The 24682-nt window shown below is 44.9% G+C and overlaps 1 protein-coding gene across 2 annotated transcripts in view; it reads left to right on the top strand.

Moving 5' to 3' along the window:
- The window catches only part of BARX2 (BARX homeobox 2), a 72743-nt gene that overhangs the window by 29457 nt on the left and 18604 nt on the right, over positions 1–24682 (top strand). Inside the window, exon 1 of one of the 2 annotated variants that reach the window (XM_063943649.1) lies at positions 12726–13515. The exons of the other annotated variant lie outside the window; for it this stretch is intronic. Coding sequence (XP_063799719.1) covers positions 13458–13515 — 58 coding nt within the window. The 5' untranslated portion in view covers positions 12726–13457. Of the gene's footprint in view, positions 1–12725; positions 13516–24682 lie in introns of those variants that run through there. 2 annotated transcript variants of the gene reach the window in all.

Below are 24682 nucleotides of genomic sequence, written 5' to 3'. Positions count from 1 at the left end.
CTCTACGGACCAGTGGGTATTAAAAACCTGTTTTCTCATACGTCCTAGAGGATGCTGAGGTCCACTTCAGTACCATGGGGTTATACCAAAGCTCCAGTACGGGTGGGAGAGTGCGGATGACCCTGCAACACCGATTGACCAAACTTGAGGTCCTCCTCAGCCAAGGTGTCAAACTTGTAGAACTTTGCAAACGTGTTTGACCCTGACCAAGTAGCTGCTCGGCAAAGTTGTAATGCCGAGACCCCCTGGGCAACCGCCCAGGATGAGCCCACCTTTCTAGTAGAATGGGCATTTACCGACTTCGGTATCGGCAATCCTGCCGTGGAATGAGCGTGCTGAATCGCAATAGTCTGCTTAGAAGCAGGACACCCAATCTTGTTGGGAGCATACAGGACAAACAGAGCTTCTGTTTTCCTTATCCGAGCTGTCCTTGCGACATACATTTTCAAAGCTCTAACCACATCAAGAGACTTTGATTCAGTGAAGGTGTCAGTAGTCACTGGCACCACAATAGGTTGGTTTATATGGAAAGACGAAACCACCTTTGGAAGAAATTGTTGTTGAGTTCTCAACTCTGCCCTATCTTCATGGAAGATCGGGTAAGGGCTCTTGTGAGAAAAGGCCCCCAACTTGCGGATGCCAAGGCTAAAAGCATCACCACTTTCCAAGTGCGAAACTTAAATTCTATCTCCTGTAGAGGTTCAAACCAATTTTATTGAAGGAACTGCAATACCACATTAAGGTCCCATGGTGCCACCGGGGGCACAAATGGAGGTTGGACGTGCAGCACCCATTTCACAAACATCTGAACTTCTGGAAGGGAGGCCAATTGTTTCTGAAAGAAAACTGATAAGGCCAAAATCTGGACCTTGACTGAACCCAATCTCAGGCCCGCATCCACACCTGCCTGTAGAAAATGGAGAAAACATCCCAACTGAAACTCTTCTGTAGGAGCCTTCTTGGATTCACACCAAGACACATATTTTCTCCAAATACGGTGGTAATGTTTAGACGTTACTCCTTTCCTGGCCTGAATAAGAGTGGGGATGACTTCTTTGGGAATACCCTTTCGGGCTAGGATCCGGCGCTCAACAGCCATGCCGTCAAACGTAGCCGCAGTAAATCTTCATACACGCACGGCCCCTGCTGCAGCAGGTCCTCGTGAAGAGGAAGAGGCAGAGGATCTTCTATTAGCAACTCCTGAAGATCTGGATACCAAGCCCTCCTTGGCCAGTCTGGGACAATGAGGACCGCTCGAACCCTTGTTCTTCTGATGATCTTGAGAACATTTGGTATTAGTGGAAGTGGAGGGAAGACATACACCGACTGAAACACCCATTGGGTCACTAGTGCATCCACTGCTATTGCTTGAGGGTCTCTCGACCTGGAACAATATCTCTGAAGCTTCCTGTTGAGACGAGATGCCATCATGTCTACTTGAGGAACTCCCCAAAGACTTGTCACCTCTGCGAAAACTTCTTGGTGGAGGCCCCACTCTCCTGGATGGAGATCGTGTCTGCTGTGGAAGTCTGCTTCCCAGTTGTCCACTCCCGGAATGAAAATTACATCTTTCTGCACAGAGGAGGATCTTTGTCACCTCTCCCATTGCCGCTCTGATTTTCGTTCCACCCTGACGGTTTATGTATGCGACTGCTGTTACATTGTCTGACTGGATCAGCACGGGTTGATCTTGAAGAAGATGTCCCGCTTGTAGAAGGCTGTTGTGAATGGCTCTCAATTCCAGAACATTTATGTGAAGACAGGTTTCCTGACTTGACCATTTTCCTTGGAAGCTTTTTCCCTGTGTGACTGCTCCCCAGCCTCGGAGACTTGCAACCGTGGTTACTAGGACCCAGTCCTGAATCCCGAACCTGCGTCCCTCTAGGAGGTGAGAACTGTGTAGCCACCACAGGAGCGAAATTCTGGCTTTGGAGGACAGGATTATCGTCTGGTGCATGTGTAGGTGGGATCCGGACCATTTGTCCAACAGGTCCCACTGGAATACTCTGGCATGGAATCGGCCAAACTGTATGGCCTCGTAGGCCGCTACAATCTTTCCCAACAACCAAATGCATTGATGTATCGACACTCTTGTTGGTTTCAAAATTTGTTTGACCATTCTCTGGATTTCCAGAGCCTTTTCTACTGGAAGAAATACCCTCTGTACTTCTGTATCCAGTATCATGCCCAGAAAATACAATCTTGTCGTCGGTTCCAACTGCGACTTTGGACAATTTACGATCCAACCGTGTTGTTGGAGTACTGACAGGGAGACTGCAATGTTCTGCACCAATTTTTCCCTGGATCTTGCTTTTATCAGGAGATCGTCCAGATAAGGAATTATATTAACTCCTTGTTGTCGAAGGAGGACCATCATTTCTGCCATCACCTTGGTGAATACCCTCGGTGGAGAGTCCGAACGGCAACGTCTGGAACTGGTAATGGCAATCCTGTACTGCGAATCTCAGATAAGCTTGGTGAGGAGGATAAATGGGAACATGCAAATAAGCATCTTTTATGTCTACCGACACCATGACATCCCCTTCCTCCAGACTGGAAATCACTGCTCTCAGAGATTCCATCTTGAACTTGAACCTTTTCAGGTAGAGATTTAGATTCTTCAGGTTCAAAATTGGTCTGACCGAGCTGTCCGGCTTTGGAACTACGAAGAGGCTTGAATAAAAAACCTTCTCCTTGCTTTGACAAGGGCACCAGGACGATGACTTGATCCTGATTCCTGACATAATTTTTGAATTGCAGCTGTTACTAGTTCTCTGTCTGGAAGAGAAGCTGGCAAGGGTGATTTGAAAAATCAGCATGGGGGAACATCTTGAAACTCCAGTTTGTATCCCAGGGACACTATTTGTAAGACCCATGGGTCCAGACCAGATTAAAGCCAGATCTGACTGAAAAGTTTCAGACGTGCTCCCACCTGAGGGGACTCCTGCGGGGGAGCCCCAGCATCATGCTGCAGATTTGGCAGAAGCAGGGGTTGATTTCTGCTCCTGCGATCCTGGATACACTGCGGATTTCTTTCCTCTTCCCCTTCCTCTTCTTGCAAAGAAGGGGGAACCTTTGGCCTTTTTGTATTTGTTGGGCAGAAAGGACTGCATGTGAGAGTGATGTGTCTTTTTCGCCGGTGCAGGAGCATAAGTCAAGAATGTCGACTTACCTGCGGTAGCCGCAGAGACCAACGCATCCAGCCCATCTCCAAACAAGGCCTCACCTTTATACGGGAGCGCCTCCATATTTCTTTTGGAATCTGCGTCAGCATTCCACTGGCGAATCCACAACGCCCTCCGAGCCAAGACTGCCATGGTAGCAGCTTTTGAACCCAAGAGTCCAATATCTTTCATGGCTTCTAGCATGTATGTAGCAGCGTCTTTTATATAACCTAACATTAGGAGAATCTCGTCTCTATCTAACGTGTCAGTTTCAGATGACAAGTTATCTGACCATTTTTCAATAGCACTACTCACCCACGCGCAAGCAATGGTGGGCCTGAGCAGCGTACCATTGGCCACATAAATAGATTTTAACGTAGTCTCCATCTTGCGATCCGCCGGCACTTTTAGTGAAGCCGTCCCAGGTGCAGGGAGAATCACCTTTTTAGTTAACCGTGACAGGGCACTGTCCAAAACGGGGGGTGACTCCCATCTTTTCCTGTCCTCTGCCAGGAAAGGATAAGCAAACTGAATCCTTTTGGGAATCTGAAATTTCTTTTCAGGGTTTGCCCAAACTCCCTCAAATATAATATTTAGCTCGTGAGAAGGGGGGAAAGTTACATTAATGTTCTTTTCCTTCTAAAAATAAGCCTTCTCCTGAGGTACAGGAGGGGCTTCGGTAACTTCCAAGAACACCTTTATAGCAACAATCATGTATTGAATGCTTTTCGCCAATTTAGGATCTATTCCCCTGGAATTGCTATCGTCGACACAGGGATCCGAGTCCGTGTCGGTATCAGTTTGTACAATTTGAGCAAAAGGTCTCTTGTGTGACCCAGAGGGGTCGCCTGTGGATGACAAGGCAGAACTATGAAAAATCACATCCTCTACTGATTTTCTCCAGCTTTCTGCATGAGACTCGGAGTTATCCAATCTCTTACTGATATGATTCACACTATCACGTAATTCTTTCACCCATTCAGGCTCGTGGTGTGCCGGCAGCGCCACCACATTACAACTCTGTGTCTCTAAAATGGCTCCCTCAGGAGAAGAGCTCCCTGCCTCAGACATGTCACACACGTGCACAACCACTCCACAGACACTCCGGGACTTATAGGGGACAGACCCACAGTAAAATCTGTCAGAAGGACACAGATAGGATTTTGCCAGTTCACAACCCAGCGCCAGTAATAAAATGTCTGTGAACACAAAATGCCCACAGACCTGCAGCACTTTTATAATGATATTATCACACAATATATAGCACCAAAATTCACTGTGCTCCCCCTGTTTTTCACCCTGATACTTGGTTCAGCAGTGGAGGAGGACCAGCGTTCTTCTCTGCAGCCTGGAGGGAGAGAAAATGTTGCTGAGCAGTGTACTGGCTGACTGAGGAGGTAGCCCCGTCTCCGTAATGGATCGTTTCCCCTCATACTTTTAGATACTGATATTTATACTGGCAGCGGTAGGACTGTGCCTCAGCATCTTATGCCCTTTATTAGTGCCAGTTTAGTAGATTTCATGCTGCCCCCCGCGCCCTGCACCCTGCAGTGCCTGTGTGTGTGTGGGTAGCATGGCGTGCAACGTTCCCGCCCGCTGCGCGGTACCTTTTAGCCGTCACGATGACTGAAGCCAGAAGCAGAGACATGAAACTATTCAGGAAGTTGGTTCCTACTTCTGCCCCCTAAGTCCCATGAAGCAGGGAGACTGTTGCCAGCAGTCCTCCCTGAAAATAAAAAACCTAACATAAGTCTTTCAGAGAAACTCAGTAGAGCTCCCCTGGAGTGCATCCAGTCTGCCTGGGCACATTTTCTAAACTGAGGTCTGGAGGAGGGGCATAGAGGGAGGAGCCAGTTCACACCCTTGAAAAGTCTTAAAGTGCCCATGGCTCCTGCGGAACCGTCTATACCCCCATGATACTAAAGTGGACCCCAGCATCCTCTAGGATGTATGAGAAATAGAAGTAGTTTCCCATACTAACAATAGCATATACACATGTAGTCAAAATAAGGGAATCTAAAGTCTTAATTTACTTCAAGGTATAAATACCTATATATCTAAACAATACGTGCTACCCACTGATTCAAATATGCAAATGATGACCAAAAGGAGAAAAAAAGGGAGTTAGTTAAGGGATGTGTGCATCTCTGATAACTGCGGCGGTATCTCCATTTCCAACAGTAGAAGCAGCCCCCAGATTTACCAAGGTCTGGAATGTGAAGCTCTGCACCGGTAGCCAAAGTCATCTTCAGGTGACATTTTACTATTGTAGCCTAAGGGTTACACTTTGCACAAGTTAATGGGACAGGGAAGAAACCCTCCCTGGCAATGGCAATGCACATTCGCTGTAGTGGGTGGTATTCATGTGACCTCCGGTCAGCTGACCGGCAGTCACATGACCTCCTCCACCAGCCCGACGGGTCACTATCCCGATAGTCGGCATGCCTGCCAACAGGGACTATTTCCACTCGTGGGTGTCCATGACACCCATAGAGTGGGAATAGAACCCGTGGCGACCGCAGGTCGCCACCGAGCCCGCAGCGTGGCGAGCGCAGCGGTATGCTCCGGTATGCTCCCAGGATCCCGGCGTCGGTAAGCTGACCGGCGGTCAGGAGACCGCCGGACAGCAGTACTACACCCACTGTAGCATGGCGAAACGTAATCTCTCATCGCAACAAAAAGCGACAATAAGAAATTATAATTATTGGGTACATCTGGAAACCTGACACCCCTCAGGAGACCGGCGCCAGAACACCGACAGCTGAAATCCTGAAGGTGAGTATCGCGGGAACAGTTTAGGACCCAGAGGATGGGGGGGGGGGGGAGGGGGGTAGTAGGGTTAGGCACTTATTGCGGGTGGTTAGCCATAGCCACCACCCCCTGCTGGCTGGTGTCTGTAACCATTGTGAACCATGACCAGTGGTTGCAATGATGTTCTGAGGCTCAGATGCACTCAGATCCTCGCTGCTGCTAACACTAGGCGTCTATCTCCTATAGGTGTCTCCTGCTATATTACAATTTTAATAAGACAGAGTTGCACAGCCGTTTCCTTGCGGCTGTGCAATTCCATCCAAACATGAATCAGGCCCAGTATATGGTACTAAATATTTTTGTCATTTTTATGTATGAAATATTGATCTGTCTAATAAACAAAACATGGTATATCCATAAATGATATGTTTACAATTCCTACATATTCTGCTTATATAGGGCAGTGAGATAATAACTGTACGCTACTTTAAAACAGGAATATTGATGGAAAATGTGATGTAACTAAATAAGGAGAAAGAGAACAGAAAGAAGAAACAGAAGAAGAGACACAGGCTACATTTTACTTTAAATAAAAATGGACATTTATTTTTAAATATAAAAAAAACAAAAACAAACAAACACAGCAACCAATCAGAAACGTGATTTCATTGTCTTCATCATTTTCCGGTGGGAGGGCAGCTTGCTTGACTTCAGATATCTCCAGTTCCTGGAAATAGATTTCTTAGCTTTCAATGGGAAAAAAAACAAGAGTCCCACCTTTCAGGAGGTACTGGGGACAGTCCCTGCTTTTGGAATATATCATCAGAAAAACTCTAAGTGGTCTATTTATTAACATTATTTTTACTTTAATTATGTGAAAAAGGGTGTTTTCTGTTTTCACACCCTTTTCGCATTATTTTAGTATTACCTGAATGTATTAAAAGGCATTTGGAGCAGTTTTCATGAAAAACTGCTCCAAACCCTTTTTTCACTTTTTTTTAGTAACCCACATCGCATTCCCCATACTAATAATAGGAAATGTGATGTGGCCAAATTTACTAAAAAAAATGTGAAAAAATACCGCAGTGTGCCCGTGATAATAATGCCAGCTCAGGGGAGTTCTCGCATCTCCCGGGGATTACATTTATGGCCATTCTTGGTCATTTCTGCCATTGTGTGAGGTTAGTTCTAGAATCCCCTGGGGATGACATAAATGGCCATTCTTGGCCATTTCTGCCATTGGGGCTGATGTATCAAAAATGTGATCAGTTTCAACATTTTTTTCGCCACTTATCGTGTCTTTAAAAAAAAATTTCTAAGTATGTATCATTTTTTTTAAATAAAACATGCGATAATAGCAATCTACTTTTCAGTCGTTTTATCGCATTTCGGAAAATTTAAATGAAGTGCGCGTGCTCTGTTTCAGAGTCGTACATGCACAGTGAGTTCCTTGGTGACATTCAGCACATACCTGACCTGCGGTAGTAAAGAATAGCTAGTTTACTATGGGGACACTTACTAGAAAACTGAAAGAGGAGGGAACTTTTACAAAGACAATTCTATTGGTTATTCTAATCACTGTTATAAACATGTTACTAAGATGAAATTCCACTGGCCTTTAGGAGTGGAACAGAACTACAGTATTAAGAGTCTAACAACAAGACATCAATACATATATATATATATATATATATATATTAAAAAAACGGGAGAATAGCGCCCGAGGCGATCCTATTATAAACAAAAACCAAATATTCGATATAGCTAGAACCATTCAACACCCCCCATATATCTGTGGGTGGCAGCTCCTGCCCAATGGTGGATACAAATATACAAAATGAAGTGCACAAGAGCGCCTACTTGTGTTTTTGGCATACAAATGGTTAAATGCGTGATAATTCACCATGTGAGACGTGAAATAATATAGATATTTCAGAGAACAACTTATCTCTCTAAACGTCTTCAATTCTGATGACACTTTGATGCATGTAAATTAAAGAAGAAAAAGAAACATAGTGTGTACTGCATAAACCAGATATTACTCAATTAGGAACCTTGCTGGTCCCAGACATTGAATGAGATAATGTAACAATTAAATATAAAACAATTTAATAGCAATCCTGAAGCGAATGTAGGTAGCAAACGTACAAGATAATTATATAAAAACAGCTTATCTGTCCACTCAGGGAAAGAAGGATAAAACAGCAACTCCTGATCTGATAACAAGAGTATGACAAATAGAAGTAAAATCCTGAAGCAAATGCAGGTAGCAAACGTACAGGAAATACAAGTAAAATCAGCTTATCTGTCCACTCTGGGAGGTTCAGGGTTAAGCAGCAAGTTCCAGTCCCAACGCGTTTCATCTTATAGCACAGGACTTCATCAACAAAGACAAACAAGACATATATATATATATATATATATATGGGTGTAGTAGTGTATGCCGGCGGCATACCGACAGCTGGGCGAGCGCAAATGAGCCCCTTGCGGGCTCGCTGCGCTCGCCACGCTGCGGGCACGGTGGCGTGCTACGTGTGCCACACTATTTATTCTCCCTCCAGGGGGGTCGTGGACCCCCAAGAGGGAGAATAAATGTCGGTATGCCGGCGGTCGGGATTCCGGCGCCGGGATGCTGGACGTCGGGAGCCCGGCCGCCGACATACAGAAGACCACCCATATATATATATATATATATATACACACACATATGTATATACTGTATGTATATATATATATATATATATACGTGTATATATATATATATATATATATAAGAATTTTTATATGTATATAATATAAATTTCAAGCAAACAACATATAGAAACTATTAGTACATTTTAGACTAGTTCAATATATATATACATATAATTTAGATAAGGGGAGATATTTTTAGCATATTCTTTTTGTAAAAAAAAGTACATTTAGAGGTGGAGCTACAAGAACAATCATGGCCTATTGCTAAACTCGCCAGTAAAAGCTGGTGAAACAAAAGATATGAAAAGTTACAGTCTATTTTCACGATAATCCAGTGATACATAATGTTCCCATTCGTTTTCAATAGAAGTTGGAAAAGTTCGAAAACCACCACGAAAAGTATAATTTAGCGAAAACAAAAACGATAAATAAAAAAACTTACATACATTCAGACGATACTTAAAAAATGCAAAAATCGAGAAAAGTGAAATTCATCTCTTTTTTTACGCAAATAACTGTTGATACATCAGGCCCATTGTGTGAAACTACTTGAGAAATGACCAGCAGTAAATAACAGAGCTCCCGCTTCCAGATAATTACTATGTTATTTATTCACATGATACCTTCAGGTGAATTGGAAACATCTTAGTCACAATCAATTTTGGATTAACGAGATTCATCAGTATATAAAATCACTTAACCCAGTGTCCCCGCCCAAACAGTATAGGCCTAAAGATGCCCTGGGAATAAGCAGTGGCATTTCTTCTCCTCCATCATTACCTCATCCTATCAGCATGTCATATCTCCCAGTCCATTAATTTCCTTTACCCAATAATGACTATGGATTGTCACCATTCAGCAGCTGTAATAGACACAAGCACTTTCACATTCTATGTTACACACACACAGTATACTATATTACTTCACATATATTTGTAGTTACACATGTGTACAGTCCTGGGAATGGCACCCCACCATACAGACATGATGTTTGCCCGGGTGCCCACCATAATATCATAGCATATACTTTCCTGCACAGTTGCACTCACAGGGCTTGTTCCGTTAGGTGCAAGTGTGCATAGGAGTGCGCAGCACATTTTATTAGGGGGTGCACCATCTCAGGGGCGTGTCTAACACCACGTACTGGGCGTGTCTAGCACCACCCACTGGCATTCCTTTCCATTCCATATGCACCTTACCTATATGGTGGTTTCTCACAATGAGGAGCCTCTGAAGAAATGTCCTCCCTGGGCAGACAGCGTCTTCAGTCGATATTCACTATTCATGTAGGAGATCACATGGTCTGGAATATGGCTGCTTGTATATGAATATCACCAATGTCATCATCATACAGAGGTTCAACCAGACTCGTGTCACCTCCTGCTCTCTGCGTCTCTCAACCACACCATCATCCCCTCCCTGCATTGTCTCTCAGTCATGCCATAATCTCCCTGCGTCGTCTCTGAGACATGCCATCATTTCCCGCCTGCGTCTCTCGCCGTTCCCCTCACCTTGTGTCTCTCAGACTCCCCCCTCCTCTCTGTGCCTCTGAGCCTCCCACCATTAATTCTGTCTCTCAGCTGTCCCCAGCACTCTGTGCCTCTCAGCATGCCCCACTTTCACTCTTTGTCTTTCAGCCTCCCACCCATCGTCTCTCTGCCTGCCCCCCCCACCATTCACTTTGTGTCTTTCAGCCTCCACCTCCCTTCAGTCTGTGTCTCCCAGCATCCTCCACTTCCCCCATTCACTGGTAGCTGCCTTCACCTGTATGCAGGGCAGTAGAGGGGTGGTATTCATGTGACCGGCGGTCGGGAGACCGACAGTCACATGACCTCCTCCACCATCCCAACCGCTCACTATCCCGATGGTCGGCATGCCAACTAACAGGGACTATTCCCACTCGGGGGTGTCCACGACACCCATAGATTGGGAATAGAACCCGTGGCGACCACAGGTCGCCACCGAGCCCGCAGCGTGGTGAGCGCAGCGAGCCCGCAAGGGGCTTGCTGCACTCGCCCCTCCCCGCCGGGATCCCGGCGTCGGTATGCTGCCGGGATCTCGGCGTCGGTAAGCTGACCGGCGGTCTCCTGACCGCCGGTCAGCCGTACTACACCCCAGTAGAGAGCCGGGCTGGGCCCAGGTACTTTTCAGAGGGCGTGGCCTAATCACAGGAGGTGTGGTCATGCACCGTTAGAAAAAAATAGTTAAAAAAAATGGTATTTTAAGCACTTCCATGGCCACACTGCAGCCCAGCACACAGCAGCGTGTACTGGGCTGAGAAGAGCTGCAGCTGCCAGGTAAGAGCAAGGGGGCCCGGGGCCCCACTGGACCCTCACTGGGCTCCTACATCAGACCTGGGTAATTTGTACCCTCCCCCCCCCTCTCTCGGCACCACTGCCTGTATCACTGTGTACACCACCGATAATCTGGCACCCTCGGTTCCGGCACTGTGCAGGATTATCGGTGGTATTGGTGGTACATTAATAATGTATTATTATTACTTATATACTATTACACAATGTGATATTATATAAGTAATTATTATACATTATTAATAATGTATTAATAATATGTATTTCAAAGGATATAATCCTATTATTATAGTATATAAATATGGGAAATACTATCTGACCGAATGTACTAAAAAAAATTTGTAAAAAAATTCTGCAGTGATCCCTGTGATAATTACGCCAGATGCAGCTGGCGTAATCACAGGGCTCAGTGCGGATCCGGTATTTCTGCACAGGTGGGCAGAGAAAGCTGTGCAGGGAGCTGGCAGTGTGATCAGCTCTGTGTTTCCAATGAACACAAAAGCTGATCAGTGTGAAAAGAAAAAAAAGTAAAAAAAATCATACTTACCTACCCAGGGACCAGTGATCGGTGCGCTGGTGCGGGCTGCTGGTCATCGGGGCTCCCTGCTGCTCCTGTGACCTTCGGGGTGTAGTAAAGTGATGCTTCAAAGTGGCAGCTCACTTTATGGCAACAGAGGTCACAGCAGCAGGAAGCCCTGATGACCAGCAGCCCTCCAGGAGCTCCGACCATCGATCCCCAGGTAGAAAAATATGATCAGCAGTGGGATAGGTGGTGTCGTGGCGCAGGGTAGTCACAACGAGGGGGTTGACCTGGCAGCAGTGGTAGCAGCATGTCAGAAGCGGCGGCGCATACGCAGCACATATTCAGGGTATATTTTACGACAAAAGGCCCCGACAATGCCGCGGAGTGGCATTGCAAGGACAGAGCTTTCTTGCAAGCTCTGTCCCTGCATGCGATAATTGAAACATCCATGCGATGTAGTCAATTATTGTAGTGCAGATTGGGTCGATGTTTTCTGAGGATGCAGATGATGATAAATTGGCCCCTAATACTTAAAAAAAAAGAAAGAAGAAAAATAAAAGAAAAAACCCTGGACTGTAATGTAAATTAAATAAACTAAATATAAACATTCACTGTGTCACTGACTTCTTCATTTGGACTGTCTGTCACTCATCCGAATAGGTGCTCTGATGCTGGCTTGCTATCAGTGTGTACTACTTCTTTTTGTGGAAATGACACAGTAGTCACTGGTCAGTAGACTACTAGTAGGAACTGTTGTTGTCATCTTCCAAAAACTTTCCAACACTGCTCCCAACTCCACAAGTTGCCCTGACACTGCTCCTCCTCCAAACTGTCCTGACATTCAGGGCCGGATTAACAATGGGGCGGATGGAGCTGCAGCTCCAGGCCCCCCACTGAAAATAGGCCCACAGGAAACCATGAAGCGCAGATCGTGTTGACAGGGGGAAAAAACTTTTCTCCTGTCATCACAAGCATTCTCCCGTTTGCGTCCAGTCACAAGCAGGCAAAGGTTTGCCTATCCCCTCCCCAGCAGCTAGCAGCCCTGCACAACCAACCCCCTGCTCCAGGTCAGCGATTAGCTCCGCCCCCTTAACCCGTCTGCAGCTGTACCTGGCTGTTCCTCTCACCAGTTCCCTCCACGATAAGCTCCGCCCCCAGACCGCGATTAGCTCCGCCCCCTTAGTCCGTCTGCAACTCTACCTGTTCCTCTCCTCTGTTCCCTCCACGATAAGCTCCGCCCCCAGACCGCGATTAGCTCCGCCCCCTTGGTTCGTCTGCAGCTCTACCTGTTCCTCTCACTAATTCCTCGCCCACAGCATCCAAAGCTGTCCCCACGGACCATTATAAACTCCATCCCCTAGTTCTTCCGCTCCTGAGTTCCCATCACATGAAGCTCCACCTCAGATTCATGCTAAGCCCCTCCCCCTGGTCCATATGCTCCGGAGTTCCACTTCACTTGAGTTGAAGCACCATCCCCGGAAAATACTAAGCTCCGCCCCCTGGTCCTCCCGCTGATGAGCACCCCATCAGCCATCACCCGGTCCCGAAGCTTCGCCCACTGGACAGCGGGCAGCATTGTCTCCCTCTCCCTGCTTCATCTGAAGGCCTACTGCTTCTGCTGCCAGTCCTGTACTTTTTTTTTTTTTTAAATGCCGCCAAACAGTGGTGTGGGGTGTTCTGCAGCTGGTGATTGGCATCTTCAGCTGCTATTGTTGTTTACGCTCCACATCTAGAGGGGTATCTGGTGGCAGCATTATGGCAGCAGTGGTGTAACGATGGCAGAGCGAGCAGGGCATGTTGGGCACTGGAGCCCAGGGCCAGCGCAAAGCAGCAAGCTGGGGTATGCAGCGGCCGCAGACCTGTGAGCTCTAAAAGGAAGGGGCAGTCGGTCAGAGCAGCGGTCGGAAGGGAGCTGCTAAAATAACGTAGGAAATGTGCCGGGACCTGGAGGAAGGGCAGCCGCTGACTGTGCTAGTGTTCTGACTCCTCCGACACCCCCCCGCCGTTGCCACGATGGAACCGCAGAAGGCTTTTAAGGAAGAGAGCGGAAGCTGCTACAACCAGGTGTGGGGTAAGCAGAGAAGGTGTTTGAGTATAAGGGGCAGTAGCGGATCTTGCCACCGGCAAGCAGGACTTTTGCCCGGGGCGCCGCCTTCCGGAGGGCGCTGGCGCCATCCGGAGATCGCTGCACCGTGGCAAGATCCGCCACTACTGCCCGCTGTGTCCCCCGTCCGCCTCCGCTGCCGGCTGTGTCCCCGCCTCCTGTGAAGGGAACTAGACGCTACGCGTCTAGTTTCCCTTCGTGGAGAGTACCTTTGCTGAGCGGTGCGCAATGACGTCATCGCGCACCGCACAGCAAAGGTCCTCTCCACGAAGGGAACTAGACGCTGTGCGGTGCGCGATAACGTCATCGCGCACCGCTCAGCATTCAAGCGGCGCTAGTAATGTACAGTGGGCGTAACTGACCACACCCCCTGAATTAGGCCACGCCCCATTTCCTGCCGGGGCGCAGAGCGGCCTTGAACCGGCCCTGATATGGGGCCAGCGTCTGCATTTATCGGGCCACCATATAGCCATCACCCACCTCCGGTGTCCTGTACTCCGTCCAGCCTGTCACACTCCCATCATCAGTACCACTCTGCCTGCCGTGCCACTTCTCATTATCCCATCCCTCATTTACTGCCTCACCTACACTCCTAAGATCAATTTCCTCATTCACTGTCACTCTCTAACTGCCCCAGGTCTCTCTTTCTCTGTCTGTTCCCGGTCTCTCTCTCTCTGCTCCACGTGTCTCTCTCGCTGCTCTACGTCTCTTTCTCTCTCTCTCTCTCTCTCTCTCTCTCTCTCTCTCTCTCTCTACTCCATGTCTCTCTCTCTGCACCAGGTGTCTCTGTCATTCGCTTCTCTCTGCGCCAAGTCTCTCTCTCTCTCTCTGCTCCAGGTGTCTCTCTCTCTCTCTGCTCCGTGTCTCTCTCTTTGCTTCAAGTGTGTCTCTCTCTCTCTCTCTGCTCCAGGTGTCTCTCGCTCTATCTCTGCCCCAGGTGTCCCTATCTTTCTGCTCCATGTGTCTCTCTCTCTGCTCCAGGTGTCTCTCTCTCTGCTCCAGGTGTCTTCTACTCTCTCTCTCTCTGGCCCACGTGTCTCTAGCTCTCTGTTCCACGTCCCTCTCTCTGCTCCAGGTGTCTCTTCCTCTCTCTCTGCTCCAGATGTTTCTTGATCACTCTCTGCTCCAGGTGTCTCTCCGTCTGCTTCACATCTCTTGCTCTTGCTCTCTCTCTGCTCCAGGTGTCTCTTTCTTTCTTTCTTTCTTTCTTTCTTTCTTTCTTTCTTTCTTTCTTTCTTTCTTTCTTTCTTTCTTTCTCTCTCTCTCTCTCTCTCTGGCCCAGGTGTCTGTAGATCTCTGCTCCACGTCTCTCTATCTGCTCCAGGTGTCTCTCGCTCCCTCTTTGCTGCAGGTGTCTCTTCCTCTCCCTCTGCTCCACATCTCTTGCGCTCTCTCTCTCTCTCTCTCTCTCTCTCTCTCTCATCCACAGCTCTCTTTCTCACTCTCCCTGCTCCACATCTCTCTCTGCTTCAGATGTCTCTTGTTCTCCCTCTCTGCTCCAGGTATTTCTCTCTCTCTCTGCTCCAGGTGTCTCTTGCTTTTTCTCTGCCCCGGATGTCCCTCGCTTTCTCTCTGCTCCACGTCTCTCTGCTCCAGGTGTCTCTCACTCTCTCTACTCCAGGAGTCTCTCACTCTCTCTCTGCCTCAGTTGTCTCTCTCTCTCCATTCCAGGAGTCTCTCACTCACTCTATGCAGGTGTCTCTTGCTCTTCCTTTGCTCCAGGTATCTCTTGCTTTCTTGTTCTGCTCCACAGCTCTCACTTTCTCTGCTTCATGTCTCTCTCTCTCTGCTCCACATCTCTCTCTCTGCTTCACGTCTCTTTCTCTGCTCCACATCTCTCTCTCTGTTCCAGGTGTCTCTGACTCTCTTTCTGCCCCAGGTGTCTCTCTCTCTCTCTCTGCCCCAGGTGTATCTGTCTCTCTGTGTCCCATGTGTCTCTCGCTCTCTCTCCGTCCCAGGCGTCTATCGCTCTCTCTCTCTCTTCCCCAGGTGTCTCTCTCTGTCCTAGGTGTCTCTTGCTCTCTCCGTCCCATGCATCTTTGTTGCTCTCCCTTACTGGAGGTTCTTTGCTCTGTATGTCAGGGCTTTTAACAGGAATGACAATTGCCCTGTGTCCGGTGTGTGCATCCCAGTGCGATGTTCTGGGTACTATATAGTTGGCGCGGGCACCAATTTTTTATTTGCCCTGGGCGCCATCAACCCCAGTTATACCTCTGCATGGCAGTAAAGATAACTATTGACACACTCTTAGAGGATAGCAGAACATAAGGACAGGTAAAATATGCTTTAAATGGACCATACCTACGGAGTGCAATGGAGTGTGCTCCTATAATAGGCATTTCTAGAAAAAGTTCTGCGTAAATTGTGCACGTTTTGGTGGTTGATAAATTATCCTAACACAGGTAATAAAGAGAGGTTTCTGTGTTTAGAGGTAACACTGCTCCTTTGTACCTCCCTGTCTGTCTCTCTATAGATCTGCCTACAGCTTGCTGTCTGATTTATCCCATTCCAGGGGTCCCTGCTGTGATGCTCTCTGTAATATATAGTGGTCACTGATAATCTCTGTAATATATGGTTGTCACTGATGATCTCTTTAATATACATGGTCACTACAATGATCTCTGTAATATACTGTGGTCACTGTGATGCTTTCTATAATATATGGTGGTCGCCAATGCTCTCTGTAATATACAGTGGTCAGTGATGCTCTCTGTATAATACGGTGGTCAATGATGCTCTCTGTAATATACGGTGGTCACTGATGCTCTCTGTATAATATGGTTGTCACTGATGCTCTCTGTAATATACGGTGATCACTGATGCTCTCTGTATAATACGGTGGTCACTGATGCTCTCTGTATAATACGGTGATCAGTGATGCTCTCTGTAATATACGGTGATCACTGATACTCTCTGTATAATACGGTGGTCACTGATGCTCTCTGTATAATACGGTGATCAGTGATGCTCTCTGTAATATACGGTGATCACTGATGCTCTCTGTATAATACGGTGGTCACTGATGCTCTCTGTATAATACGGTGATCAGTGATGCTCTCTGTAATATACGGTGATCACTGATACTCTCTGTAATATACGGTGATCACTGATGCTCTCTGTATAATATGGTGGTCACTGATGCTCTCTGTAATATACGGTGATCACTGATGCTCTCTGTATAATATGGTGGTCACTGATGCTCTCTGTAATATACGGTGATCACTGATGCTCTCTAATATATGGTGGTCACTGTGATGCTCTCTGTAATATACATGGTCACTGCAGTGCTCTCTGTAATATACATGGTCACTGCAGTGCTCTCTGTAATATACATGGTCACTGCAATGCCCTCTAATATATGGTGGTCACTGCAATGCTCTCTGTGATATACGGTGGTCACTGGTGCTCTGTGTAATATACGGTGGTCACTGGTGGGGATTTAATGAGTCTCCTGTTATGTGACAGTTGTGCTTGCTCTCTTGGTGCATAACTCACTTACGCAGCAGAAGAGCACAGCCGTCCTTCACTGCTTCTTCTGTGCGATGGTCTCCTCAAAGGGCTAATGTAAATCAGTGCCCACCACTGATGCAAGTTGGCCATGCTGGGTACTCGGCTTCAAGGTGCATGATGGCAGAGTTGGAGGAAACCGCTGAACACATGGGGGCCTGGCCCTTATGGGCCCTACACACTGGGCGATATCACTGCATGATATGAACGATCTCGTTCATCGCTGGGGCCATGTCGGCTGTGCATGCAGGCCAATATGGATGAGATCGTCCATATTTGCCTGCACTTCAATGGAGCCGCGTGACGGGGGGAGTGAAGAAACTTCACTCCCCCCGTCGCTGCCCCCCCCCCCCCCGCGCGCCGCCGAGTCGCCCGTCGGCCGTATCTGCCGTTGGGCAGCTCGGCGGCGGATCGGCCAATGTGTAGGGCCCTTTAGGCCACTGAACGTCTTCATTAAAAAAAGAAAAATACATGTAATCGGCCGGTGGTTCATGGCAAGCATGGGGAGAGGGGGGGGGGGGGGGGGAGAAATAACGTATCCCCTGCTCCCCCCCTCCTTAATCAAGCTTTGCAGCGACACAATAGGCCCTTCATGAATTTCAGCTCCAGGCCCATGCAGACATTAATCTGGCACTGCTGACATTGCTCACCCCTCCATAAGCTGCTCTAACACTTCACGTTGCCTCAACATCTGGTAGTGTGGGGAGGTCCTCAGAGCTTGTTCTTGCTGCACGCTTCCTCCCGCCCTGCTCTTGTGCCTATGAGGTCACTGCGGCGGAAGCAACAGAGATGGGCCCCGCGCTTTGCAGTATTACACGCCATGACACTGTCATGGCAACAGTGCTTGCAGGCGTATGCACAATGGTAGTGCACTGCATGACATCCCCCTTGGGGGGGAGGGTGGTTACCTGAGATTAGCCAGCCAGCGTGGTCCCTATATATAAATACGGGGGGGGGGGGGGCGCGGGAGGGAGACAGGAATGAGCCACACGCAGGGCCATTACACGCTCGGTGATCACTGACAGGTGTGTGTGAGGGGAGTGCCTGACATTAGGGGGTATCTGTACACACCAGCCACCCCCCGTGCACAAGCCTATGCAAGTTTGGTCCTGCCAGCCAAATTAACAGCAAATTTGCATTGCGAATTACAATTATAAATCAATTCCAAACTCGCATTCCTTTTTCAGAGTAAATTTTCCTGTTTTTGTTCACACCCCTCTGAGCAGGTGAAAAGGTAGGGAAAAATTTTGTTTTAAGGTAAAAATGGCATTTACCCCACCCCATTCCCAATAGACTAATCAGGCATTTGGAGGTTTTCAGTTAGCTTAATTGGCCCAATAATTATAAGTCAATTTTGGGGTGGAAAAAATAAATGGCCTCAAAGTACCCCAAAATCAAATTTTCCACTAGTTTATGCAGCCCAAATCTAAAGTATTTATTTCAAAGGAAAATAATTGCTTTTTATAATAGTATTAAAAAAAAAATTATAATTAAAAGTGGTTTCAAATTACCGTACCCCAAAATTATTATTTTTTCTACTTTCAAATTCCTTTGTTAATAAACAAAATTCATAACATTTTTATATTATTTTACTTAAAAAAATAAAAAATAAAAAATAATGCACAAATCAGCCATTTGACACCTTTTTAAAATGTACAGTACTTTCCTTGCATGAAGGCAAAGTGCAAAAATGTATAGGCGAAGTGTGCAAGTTTAACACCCTTTGCAAACTCGCACCTACAGTAATTGACCCCCCCCCCCCCCCCCCCCCCCCAGGAGCTCAGATTAAATCCAACGTTTCAGATTTTACTCCTCTCTCAGAGATTCAATGCAATACAGTACACTACAATGCAGCATCCTCAGGAGGTTATAATGGATACAGTGTTAAGCAGCAGCCAGCTCGTGCATTCTCTTAGCAAAATACATATATAAACCATTTTTCTTGATATAAACTAAAAGTGGATAGAACTTTTAGACTTAAATATAATTATATATAGTTTTGGTGTTGTTGAACCAAATTTAGGCACTAGCTGATGTTTAATAGAGATATGTTACTGTCTCCGGTGCTTATTGGACACGGTAATATCATGAGAGAGAGGACTGGGCCAACTATGATGTCAGCAGCTCATCGGTCACGGCTGCCGATATTTTATTACAGCATTGACATTAAAAGATGGCTGTAATGATGCATTAGAATAATATTCTATAAAGGCAGCACAGAGAATTCCTTTCCCTCCTCTGCATTACACATGGAAACGGAATTACTGACAGTATGGTAAATGCCTGTTTACATTACTTCTATACGCAGAACACCACTTGTGTTAAGTACACAGATCCGCTCTTGTGTTACTGTTTTATATTTGGCATTAACTTTCATTTCATTCACAAATTGGCAAACTGCTAGATCCTTAGCAATCCATAGATCTCTAGCTGAGTTCTACTCATTTACTGATGTGGCAGCAAAAGGAATATGTATATATAGAATGTTGAAGACCATTTGGCTATAACACATGTACTGTATAATCCTCAGACATTACATGTCTTGTATTGTATTTTCTATGGTATATCATCTTTATCATCCTTTATTTATATGGCGCCACAAGGGTTCCGCAGCGCCCAATTACAGAGTACATAAACAAATAATCAAAACAGGAAAACAGCAACTTACAGTTGACGATAATATAGGACAAGTACAGGGTAAATAAACATAACTACATCAGCAGACAGGGTCGGACTGGCCCGGGATCCGGTCTGAAGATCGACAGTGTCTAGGTCGACAATGTTTAGGTCGACCACTATAGGTAGACAGTCACTAGGTCGACATGGTTTCTAGGTCGACATGTGCTAGGTCGACAGGTCTAAAGGTCGACATGAGTTGTTCATATTTTTTTTTCTTTTTTTGATTTTTTTCATACTTAACGATCCACGTGGACTACGATTGGAACGGTAAAGTGTGCCGAGCGAAGCGGTAGCGGAGCGAAGGCACCATGCGAGGGGACGCGGTGCACTAATTTGGGATCCCGGTCACTCTACGAAGAAAACGACCCCCAAAAAAAATCCTCATGTCGACCTTTAGACCTGTCGACCTAGCACATGTCGACCTAGAAACCCTGTCGACCTTCCATCCATGTCGACCTAGTGACTGTCGACCTATAGTGGTCGACCTAAACATTGTCGACCTAGACACTGTCGATTTGATGAACCACGCCCGACTGGCCCACAGGGGTACAGGGGAAACCACCGTTAGGCCCCACTGCCTGAGTGCCCACTCCTTCCTCTAAGGATCAGGTTCCAGACTGTGCCCTTGTATTATACATGGTAGATATGTTGCATTACACTGCAAAAAACAATTGTGTATTTCAAGCCTCTGTGGAGGCTGGCCACACCCCCTTTGTAGGCTGGCCACTCCCATTAGTATGGGCCTTTATCACTGGATTCCCCCGATGGGCCCTTCATTCCCCAGTCCGACACTGTCAGCAGATAACACTGGAATAAGTATCAGGTGGCAGAAGACTGCTGGATTTGGTGCAGTTGAAGATTATTAAAGTAAGTTAAAGGATAAGCACATGAGGGAAGAGGGCCCTGCTCGTGAGAGCTTACATTCTAAAGGGGAGGGGTAGACAGACAGGGGTGACACAGACGGGGTACATAGAGAGCGTGGAACAGAGGGTTAGGATGAGAGACGGCTGGGTTTGGTGAAGAAGTGGGTCTTGAGAGCCCATTTGAAGTTTTGTAGAGAGGTGGAGAGTCTGAGGGGGAGAGGTAGGGAATTCCAGAGAAAGGGATCAGCACGTGAAAAATCTTGGATATAGGTGTAGGAGGAAGTAAACAGTAGGCAGGAGAGCCGGCGTGCATTAGCAGAGCGAAGAGGACGGGTGGGAGTGTAAAGGGAGATAAGGTCAGAGATGTAGATGGGAGAGGAGTGGATGAGGGCTTTGTCTGTAGCATTATAGCATGTACATGAAAAATATGTGGTTACCGGTATTTTTGAAGCAATAACAGTTTTCTTCAGTAAAATCATATGGAACTTTTGTTTTTGTCCATGGGCATTCCTTACAGATTAGACAAAAATAAATTGTACATTTAATTTTGTGTGATGAGAATATTTCTGAGATAAAATAAAATGGTGCATGTACTGTAGATGCTTTTGTAAGTGGCTAAATGTTTTATGAAAGTTGTATTGGTTTTCATTTAAATATCCAGTATATTCCCTGTATGCGAGTATTTCATAAGCATTTGTTATTTATATCATCTTTGCTTCAACCTTCCGGTTGTTTTACCAATATATTATATATAATTTACTTGGACAAAACACTAACTATACAAAATCTGGATCATTTTTATATTTGCTTTGAAATTGAAACTAAAACAATTTACGGTTACATACTATGCTATTGACTGTTGTTTTTTTAAGTAAGTATAGTTTATAATACAGGGTTTTCTGATTGTATCTATTTCTAGGATTCTTAGTAAATGTAGAAATATTTATTCATTAGAATTTGTCTCATTGATATTTTTGTGTGTTTCACTAATAAATAACGTATCTCAGTCACAAAAACTGAAAATAAGGGTCAGGTTTTAGACCTGGTAATTTAATAATTATAATTTCTTATTCCGGTAAAATGATATTAAGGATTGTCCGAGTTTATTAAAAAAACACATGAAGGGACATTCCTGATCTTGGTAAATCTGACAATAAACCAGCATCAATAGAAACTTATAGGGGCAGCCGTTATCACCAAAATTTGCTGTGGTTCTCCCCTCGATACATCCAGGAGATACTTAATATTTGCAGATACAATATATATAATATTTACTGGTGTTTTTTGGGGGGATACACTGCTGATATTTGGTAATAAATAGGTCCCTAAAAGCTGGACTTGTATGTCTGTAAGTCATGAATATTTATAAATACTTTCTGCATAAATCTAAGTATTAGAATGTATACATTAAAGGATTTCCACTAGGGATGGTGACTACAATGATAAGAACTTGTAATGTAATAGTGCTAGGGCAGTCCTGAAATATAAAATATAAAAGTATTATTATTAAATATACCATTATTTTTCAAGATCATAAAGAAGATATTAACAATATAATAATATCTGCAATTATATTGATATGGAGGATGGATTGCCATGTCAAAGATAATACATCTGCCAATATCCAAGGCACATACTATCTTAGTGAATATAGTAATGATGAAGGATGAATTTCATACAAATACGTACAAATAAACAACGTGTATCCAAGATATTAGGGATTAAATATGATCAATAAAAACACATAATATCAAAGCTCCCAATGTAAATTCATGATCCAAAGGTATCTTTTCTCACAACTTAATTACAAGGGCATAATTTAAACATTAGACAGATTATACCTCCCCACCCCTTCCAGGGGAATTGATCAAACATTTGGGTATCTTTATAAAAATAAAATAAAATCTATATACAGTATATAGATAGATAGATAGATATTACATTGTTAGCAATGAAAATTTATCAATAGTTATATTGTATAACATAATAATCTAATAATCTTAAAACATTTCATAATGAGCATCACAAGTTAAAATCACAATTACCTCCTTATCCACTTGTTGTTTTATTTATCACCTGCGTAGCGGAGATCTCATCTAGTCTAATGGATAGATTTACTAAGGGTCGATTTTGGGTCTAATTTAAATTGACCAAAGTAGAACCAACATCCCCCCAAAAATCGACCTCAGTGTTTCTATTCGAAATAGAACATTTACAACAGTCAATTTTTTGTTCCATTCTGATTTCGATGGTGCATTGTTTTCAATTTGAAGTTCTAAATGTGTTCTGTTCACCCTCAGCAGAACAAGAAATCAATCAAAAAATAGAAACAAAATCATCAAAATTATACAGAAGCAATCCTATTGGCTAAAACATGTCACATGCACTGTACTACCCACAAACACCTTCATTCCAGTGCTAATTTGCATATCCATGATTTTTTTTTAAATCATTGCTGTGCCTTTAAATGCCATTATTTATGTGGCCAGAGTGCCCCACATGCTTCTCCCCCATTATGTGTCCATCATATTAAGCCCTCCATTTATCAAGTCTTGGATAGTGATAAATAGCACAGTGATAAAGTACCAACCAATCAGCTCCTAACTGTCATTTTTCAAACACAGCTTTTAACATGGCAGTTAGGAGCTGATTGGTTGGTACTTTATCACCGTGCTATTTATCACTCTCCAATACTTGATAAATGGAGGGCTTAATATGATGGACAAATAATGGTGATCTCCAACCCTTGATAAATCGGGGCGTAAGTTTTCAGACAATTCCCCATGATTTAAAATCAAACAGAACTGTTTCTGATGGTTCTATCGAAAATGGTGATTTTTTTTTGGGTTGATTTTTGGTTGACATTTCAAATTGACTGTTAGTAAATAAGCTTATTAAATGGATGTCTATGAGGAAGTACAGATTACCTGGGATGTAATGAAGTCTGAGTTCGGCGGCCGTGTGGGATGGTGGCCGAACTTGGACATTTTCTTAAAGGGGCAATCACGTACAAGGCTAATCTTATGGGTGCAGCCAGCATCCCGCATGGCCGCCTAACTCGTACTTCATTATATCCCACCCATGGTCCTATTGAAGTTCTATTTGTGTGTGAAGTCTCTTTTCAGGCGATTTTGAGGGTATTTTGAGTCGGTTTTGCCTTTAGTAAATACCTGATTGCCAAAATCATCACCAAATCACCTCAAAATCATCAGGAACAGAAAATCGACCCTTAGTAAATTTACCCCTAGGTCTATATTGTATTTTTCAATTTTAACACTTCAAACAATGACATAAAAACAGTAAAACACACAAAGTGACACTTGGTAAAGACATCCCGATGTCCGATCTCTCTCGTTATTAATCTAAGCTGTAAATGTGGCATAGCCAAGAAGTAGTTTATGAGAAGAACCTAGAAGTTTAAATGAATAAAGAGGTCAGCCTTGAAGTTAACAGGTTGGACTTTGAAGTGTGATGTTTTAAATCCATCCAGCTGCACATTTTCCTAGTATCTACAAAGGTGTAAGACAAGGCGAGGATTCATTTTCTGGGGTCAGTTTCACGGTCTGGGAAGTGGGTGGGCCTTCTCCCTCTGTATTATCCACGCAATCAGGTCATTTGAGCACTGTAATAATGTTTATACTGTATGTAAGTTAGGTTATTTTCTGTACAGTTTGTACAGGTCAGAAGAGAAAGTATTCTGTAATGGGGCACTCACATTCAAGCAGCAGCGTTCATAAAATATTATTTTTATTAGTATCATATACCTGTAAATTGTAAAAACCTAAGTGATGAAAATGATTGTATGTTATTTCTGATTCCGATCAATAAACTGTAAAAAGAAAGCCCCAAGTCATCTTTCTGTGCCTCATTACAACCTAACTACTGTTCCTGCATCCTTTTTATAGGACACGTACAATATCCCTTAATCTCACAATTACTAGAATCTGAGTCACTTGTCTCTGCCCTTAATTTTCATTCTTGCACAATGGAACAGTTCGTTCTCTTATCATTACAACTGATTATTTGTATACAAATAATTAGAATGAAGCAGTGAGTGTAAGTGACCTGAAGAGATATTAGGCCTT

This window comes from Pseudophryne corroboree, chromosome 10 (assembly GCF_028390025.1).
Source record: "Pseudophryne corroboree isolate aPseCor3 chromosome 10, aPseCor3.hap2, whole genome shotgun sequence".
Classification (NCBI taxonomy): Eukaryota; Metazoa; Chordata; class Amphibia; order Anura; family Myobatrachidae; genus Pseudophryne; species Pseudophryne corroboree.
The sequence above is the reverse complement of the archived record's forward strand: the minus strand, read 5'-3'. Positions and strand labels throughout refer to the sequence as shown.